A 6,972-nucleotide genomic window follows, 5' to 3' on the forward strand; every position below is an offset into this window, starting at 1 on the left:
GAGGGAAGGTTTAAGTTGGACATCAGGAGGCGCTACTTCACGGTCAGGGCGGCTAGGGTCTGGAACCAGCTTCCAAGTGAGGTGGTGCAGGCTCCCACCCTGGGGGTTTTTAAGAGGAGGTTGGATGACCACCTTACTGGGGTCGTTTGACCCCAGTGCTCTTCCTGCCATGGCAGGGGGTCGGACTAGATGATCTGCTCAGGTCCCTTCCGACCCTAGAAACTATGAAACTATAAATAGCAGTGACCTCAACTCGCTGTGTCTTGCAGCCAAGGCACTGCACTGAGAAGTTAAAATCATTGGTTCTACTAGACTTCCTGTGAAATCTCTAACAAGTGACTCACTATGGACAGGCCTTACATTTGTGCCAAGAGAACACCTTTCCCCTGGAACAGAGCTATCCTGGAGGTACTCACTCAATGGGTTTTACTTAGGGGAAAAAATAATGACTCATCCACAAAACACATGGGAACTCTTCTGACCAGGAAGTTTTCCTGAGAAGCTTTCTAACATCAGCTTGAACACCTAGCTGTAAGCTTTTTTCAGGGTGTAGAGTACTCCTACCATAATCCCAGTCTTCTGGTCTCTCTCTCCCCTGCCTCCTCCCCAAGGAGGGAGGGAAAGCATTGGCCTCCAACAGCTTGCCCAGTGGCAACCTGTCAGAGAGCCCTGGGGGGACCCTGCTGAAGCTGTCTGAATGGTGCCCACGCTGTTCAAATGATGGTGCTGATTCCCACCCCACAAACCATTGCCCCCTGCCAGGGTGGATTTGATTTAAATCAAGTTGACTTAAATCATGATTTAAATCTTGATTTAAATCACTGGTCAGGAAGTCTCTATGTAATCACTGTTTGCTACAAAAAGTGCATTCTTGTTGTTTGATATCCTTTATTCATTTAACATCTTGAAACTTTGCACTTTTAGAGAGAGGTAAGGGCTTGACTGTGAGCACAAACTTGCAGAGAGACAAGAGAGCGGATGGGTAGGTAATCATGTCTGTTCTCTCTCATCTCCATATACTGATGTTAACAAGGGTGTTATCTCTGGAGACAAATCCAGTTTGAGAACTGAAACTAAGCATCACAGAGACGTTTAATGGGATCTTCTAGACTGAGCACTGAGTCCCACTGGGTTAAGTGGTTTTCTTTAATCTTTAAGAAACTATATAGGAGCTCTGAGAACCTCATAAGATTGGGCCCCTAATATAGTCCATGGTCTGTTGTAACCTATTTATAAAACTTAAAAAAAAATATATATTACATGAAAATATGGTCTCAAATAATATACAATTATAAATTATAATACCTATTCCATGATGATATCTTGAGCTTTAACCTATCTTAAATTAAAGCTATCTTTATATAAAGTTTATTTTTTTCAAAAAACGCACCTTAACAAAAAAAAAATAATTAAAAATCGGATTTAAATAAAAAAAAAAATCTGTTGCTTGGTTTTGTTTTTTTAATTGTTGATTTTTATCCTCCCTGCCCAGACCAGGGCAGACCAAACCTCAGGGAAGTACACCCCCATCCCTTGCACAGACAAGCCTGTGCAAGGAGCGGGGGGCATGAAGGATGGGGAGAACTGCTTTCCTCACCCTTTTTACCCCTATAAGGTGTGGAGCTGTCTTTAGGAGCTGCTGCTTTTCAACAGGGGCCTGCTACTTATTGACAGCCTGCCCCTTTCCCTAGCAGGGGAGAGGACAAACCGTCAACCATGGCTCCTCCAGGGGTAGGGGAGAAAACCAGAATCAGCCTTCTAGTGCCCCTAGTTGGAGAGCTCACATTTAGAGCATCTGCACAGCTTTCCATGGAGGAGGCTGGAACACATGTATCATTAGTTTGTCCTGCTAATGGAAAATCCATGGGACCCTGAACTCTGGTTAACTGATTGGGTCAAAAGGTGTACCTCCTCTGTTACATGCAAGAGGGAAACTAATAGCCTTTGATACTGGCTAGGTTTATCGGAGGAGGCTGGAACACCCCAACCTATTTTTCCTGCACTAAGAATTTTGCAGAAATTGTTTGTGCCAGATATGAACATCTGTCTATAGCCACTGTCTCCCTCTACCTACCTTCCTCACCCAAAAACACAGATGGCAGTGTGATACTTGATCTCTACATTGCAACAATGCATTTAGCACTGAAAATGCTAGGGAGAGTTCCACAGAAAGGTGTGTTCATAAAGTTTAATGACATTAAGCCATATCTCCCTGGGATCATACATGACCATCAAAATCCTGGGAATTAGCTCTCCAATTCACTAACTCCCTAGGCGTCTCAAGTTTCCTCGGATGCAGACTCAAATCTTCCAGTACAACTCTCCCAGGTTTGTTTTCTTGAGAGAAAAACTGACCTGTACCATTCAAACAGAGAAGCAAAGAGCCTGCAGTGCAGATGCTGAGCTACCAAGGGTCCCTAAAGCGCACAGCCCAGAAGAGCTTTGCAGTATTTGTTTTTATTTAAGTGAATGTAGGCAGTTAGGGAAGATAGGGGCATGGTCTGTGCTGTGCCCTCCAACCTTCCCCTCTTTGTGCACTGTTTCAGCCCAGCTGTGGCTGGACAGAGACTATGGTGGTACCTTCCCAAGTGGTGCAGTGTGATTCAGGCAGGGAACAAGCCCAGAGTAGAACATGTCCCCCAAGTACTTCAGTGCTGGGTCAGCCAAAAGCACTGGGTGGGGGAGATCCTCCAGAAGATATTCTACAGGGAGTTGTTTCACTTGCGTTGTTCCCCATTTATTTTTCTCCCCGAATGGCCACTTTTACTCTGGGAGAAAAATTACAAACTTCTGTATACTTGTGGTTTCTCCTGAGGGATCAGAGATGCTACCTGGAGAAAAGGAACATTGGTCCAAGCCCCTCAGATCAGTAATTCTCAAGCCATAATGCCTACCCTCATTCAGTTTCTCCTGGGACAGCCACTGCTCTCCCAGAAGACACAAGCATACAAATGGTCAGGCTTTGTCTCCAAGAGTAAGAACGGCTGCTCCAGGAGAAAAATGCCCTGGAAACCACGAGGATTAAATCACTCCCAGGAGCATTTCTCCTGAGATAGCGCCCCAGCTTGTCCAGGTATTTGCTCTCAGGAGAGAACAAGGTCCTTCAGGGAGACAAACCTCTTGCAGGCTGGAATCTGCAGCTCTAGAGCCTACAAGAGCAGGCCCCCTCTCATCCCCACACTCCCCTGCAGGGAGCCCCAGGCTGACTGCCCAGTCTGAAGCAACCAATCAGGGCTGCGCTAGGCACTGCTGCCACCCAAGGCCAGGCGGACTGAGGGAGCCTGTCTGTACACGGCCACTCCCCCTGCACCCGCTGGGGGCGGGGCACAGAGCCCCGCTCTTGGGAAGGGCAGCAGCCCCACCCCCCTATAGCGCACGTTCAACCGTCGCCAACGGCCAGCGCGAGGCTCCGCTTTCCGTTGCCTGGGAAACGCCGAATCTCTGGGCCGCAATTGGCTGCCAGGCACCGCGTCACCGCCCGGGCCGCGTCCCCTCCCGTGTTGCCCGGGGAAAGGCAGCCGGGCCGGGCTGGGTCCCTCCCGCTGGGTCCCTCCCCCTTGTAACAGCACGAAGCGGTGCAGCCCAACGCCCGCCCGCGCCAACAGCTTCCCAAGGGCCGCCACACCGGCCAGGGACTGGTACTGCCCGGCCTGCAGTACCTGTCTGATCCGCTGCTTCAGCCTAGAGTCCGCAGAACCTGCCGCACGGCCCCGCATGGCCCTGCTGCACCCGGTCCAGCCGCAGGGCCCTGCGCCAGGGGTAGCTGGCTGCTGCACCGCCTGCAACAGAACCACACACAAGCAGACGGCGGCTAGGCCCCTTCTGCGCAGGCAGCGCTAAGGACACCTAAGCCACCCTGGGCCCTTAAGGCCTGTTGAAAGCGGCCAACTTTAATAACAGCCCTAGTGCAGCGTCCGGGGTGGGGTTTGTATTAGGATTCCTCTCCCTCCCCGGCGCGCTGTTAGGGAGCACAAAGCCCCGCCAGGCAGGCAGGAAGGAAGACTACATTTCCCAGCAGGTTGCGGGGCGCTGTGGGGTTTCCGGGGAGGGGCAGCGGAAGCGGAAGGGGCGCGGACGGCTGCCGGGAAGGGAGAGAAGGATGGAGTCCGTCGTCTTCATCTTCTCGCTCATTGATTGCTGCGCCCTCATCTTCCTCTCCGTCTACTTCGTATCCGCCCGGGGGCCGGGGGGAGCGGGGAGAACAGCTGTTGGGGGCCATCGCCGCCGTCCGAAGTCGCGCTGCGCTGAAGCGCAGTTGTGCGCGTGCACTTTGCCCGAGCCTGCGCAGGGAGTGCCCCGGCCACCTCGCTCGTCCGCCTGAGCTGCCCTCCCTTGCCCCGCTGCTCCACGGCCGAGTGATCCCGGGCGACAGCGGGGCTGGTCTTGCCTTGACACTGGGCACCACTGGCAGCTCCTCCCGGTGGTAGTGGGACTGATGCAGCCGCTGCAGTGGGTGCCCTGCTCCCACCACGGCTCTGCAGAGAGCTCAGTAGTTCAGCGCTGCTGGCAGACAGCAGGTCGCCGGCTTTCAGAGGCCTGGGGAGATCTAGATGGGCCGGGAGTTTCTTCTTCTTTTGAAGTGGGGTGGGTGATTTTTTTTATTTTTTTTATTTTAAAGGGCAGATATTTCTGGGCTCTTTTAAGGGGACAGGAAAGGAGGAGACTGTTATGAAAAAACAAAAGCAGGAAAGCAGGGCTCAGTGGAGCAGCACCGTCCTGGCAGCCCTGGGGCAAGCTTTTAGTATCACCCCCCATCACCCCTTCTTTGTCAAAGATAATGATGATAATAATTTTAGAATTTCCATTTTCGGGCCCCCTTTCTGTCCAGGACCCGGGCAGCCGCCTGGTTCACCCCTGCTGCTGAACATGCCCCTTCCCATCCCCAAACACAAGCATTCCAAGGATTCCCGCCTGCTCGTGTGGAAACATGTTGTGTAGGGAAAAGTACACGGCGATTCTTCTGGATAGCTTGGCACTTTGCGGGGGGTGTCAAACCCTGCGATCAGAGTGTGAACTTCTGAGGATTCAGGAGTGAGGGAGGGGACAGGGCCTGCCATCAAATTGGGGTATGGGGCCCTACCAGGGACATGTTTTGACAGTGGCTCAGGGAGCAACAGCTATGTAAACCCCAGTCTGGCCTACAAGAAGTCCTGGTTGCCAAACATGTTTTATACTCTTGATGTAGAGGAAGGAAGATGTGAAAGTATGGGTGTTTGAGGGGGTTGTTGTTGTTGTTTTCCTTTAATCTTGAAAACTTTGGAAAGTGGGAGAGTCTGTTACAAGCCAGGAGTATGTGGAGCACCTGCTAACCCCCAGAGTGTATTTCAGACGGTCCATACTGTTAGTTCCTGGTTGAACTACGCCTTCATAAGTCTTTTTATGCATACCTCTTTAATCTTTTTTTCTATTGGTTTATGGCATTATTAGGATACAAAAGTTACTGATTTCTCAATCAGCAGAGAACCCAAGATTTCAGATTCTTATAAGCCCTGGAATTATTTCAGAGCATAGGTAGATCACTTAGCATGAGGGTGAGAAGCAAACCCTGCAGCATTTCAGAAGGACAAGAAATTCTTGTTTTGTCCTGCTATAGAAAGATGGGATGGTTCATAAAGATTTTTGCCTTTAATTTTACTTTTGGGGCTTCAGGAATGCTGAGTATTTGTCTTGGCTTGTGCTGGAGACCTGGAGTGTGAACTTTGCGCTTAAAACCTGTGCAACCCAACTTCTTTCTCTTCCAAAGAGGAATGTCCTAACAAAAAATCTTTTATTTAATTACATTCAATTTCTCGCGATGTTTTTCCACTCAGCTGTAGCAGAATGTAGAGCAACCTGATATTGCTGCTAATGCAAAACGCACAGAACTAATATTAAAAAAAAAATCCTCGTCTCCTTTGTTGTAAAGAACAAAAAACATAATCCTTTTCTTCCCTCATGGATTCTCTTTTCAGGTCTGATATTAAAAGTGCCAGGCTCTGGATGTCCATAATCTGTTTTCAGTTCGTTGAATTCAACTTCAGCATATGGTCATGACTCATTGTCAGGAAAAATACTATAAAATAACTTTTGTGCTGATACCAATGTGTTGCCCAACTTTACCCTACATGTAGAAGGAATAAAACAGGACAGTAAATTCTCATTTAACTTTGGTGCAATTCTGACATAATTTCCTAACAGTAGAAAAGGCCTAGAACAGATTGCAGTGATCAAGCCTTATGTTTCCTGTTTTCTTCTATACATTTGCCTAAATACTATATGAGGCTTAAAATAGAGTTTTGAATTATGAGTTGAATTTCTGCATGAAAATATTCCTTATCTTGGACTTCAGATAATTACACTATCGGATTTGGAATGTGACTACATTAATGCTAGATCTTGCTGCTCAAAGCTGAATAAAGTAAAGAGTTTTTTTTCTTTTACACTTAATTTGATAAAACTCAATGGACCTTATGTCCTTCCATCAGAAACAATAGGATGTCTCTCAAGATACTTCACATTTGATGTCCTATATACTTCTGTGTATCTTCTCCCCCTGCCACCCCTTCCCTGTCCCCACCCCCTGCCACCCATGTCACTTTTTTGATCAATTGCTGGCTTACCATCATAAGGCATTCCTCCTCTCAGAAGCACTTGCAGCAGACTGAATGGTGGGTCTTTACTGGAGATCTACAGAGTTCTCTTCCTCTCCCTTTGCATGTGGTGGACTGTGGGTCTCTACTTTGGGATCTTTTAAAAACTATTTGGCTGTCATTCCTAGCCACCCTTGACCAGCAGAGTTCTCTGAAGCATATTATGCAGGGGAAACCTGCAGCCTGCTCCCTCCTGCCCCCCTTCTGCCCTCCTGCTTTACCTTCTGCTCTGGCTCTGGTCCCTTCAGCTCATCTGGGAGCTGCTGCCACTTCTCTTGGACTGGGCTGAGGCCTGGCCAGGGCCACTACTGCTGCTGACTTCCCCAGAGGAGCAGAGCTGCAG

General features: G+C 49.0%; 2 protein-coding genes across 6 annotated transcripts in view; one reads left to right on the forward strand and one right to left on the reverse strand.

Moving 5' to 3' along the window:
- The window catches only part of NVL (nuclear VCP-like), an 82,367-nt gene extending 78,576 nt beyond the window's left edge, over positions 1-3,791 (reverse strand). Inside the window, exon 1 of one of the 4 annotated variants that reach the window (XM_019516512.1) lies at positions 3,660-3,790. In XM_019516512.1, coding sequence (XP_019372057.1) covers positions 3,660-3,716 — 57 coding nt within the window. In that variant the 5' untranslated portion in view covers positions 3,717-3,790. Of the gene's footprint in view, positions 1-3,659 lie in introns of all 4 variants that reach the window. The other 3 variants (XM_019516513.1, XM_019516511.1, XM_019516515.1) reach the window with 3 other exon arrangements.
- A 265-nt stretch (positions 3,792-4,056) lies between these two features.
- Positions 4,057-6,972, forward strand: part of CNIH4 (cornichon family AMPA receptor auxiliary protein 4) — a 15,690-nt gene continuing 12,774 nt past the window's right edge. The window contains exons 1-2 of one of the 2 annotated variants that reach the window (XM_019516516.1): positions 4,057-4,168; positions 6,329-6,397. In XM_019516516.1, the coding sequence (XP_019372061.1) occupies positions 4,100-4,168; positions 6,329-6,397 (138 nt within the window). In that variant the 5' untranslated portion in view covers positions 4,057-4,099. Of the gene's footprint in view, positions 4,169-6,328; positions 6,398-6,629; positions 6,648-6,972 lie in introns of those variants that run through there. The other variant, XM_019516517.1, reaches the window with a different exon arrangement.

Source organism: Gavialis gangeticus, unplaced genomic scaffold (assembly GCF_001723915.1).
Source record: "Gavialis gangeticus isolate Ggan-Ray unplaced genomic scaffold, GavGan_comp1, whole genome shotgun sequence".
In the NCBI taxonomy this organism is placed as follows: Eukaryota; Metazoa; Chordata; order Crocodylia; family Gavialidae; genus Gavialis; species Gavialis gangeticus.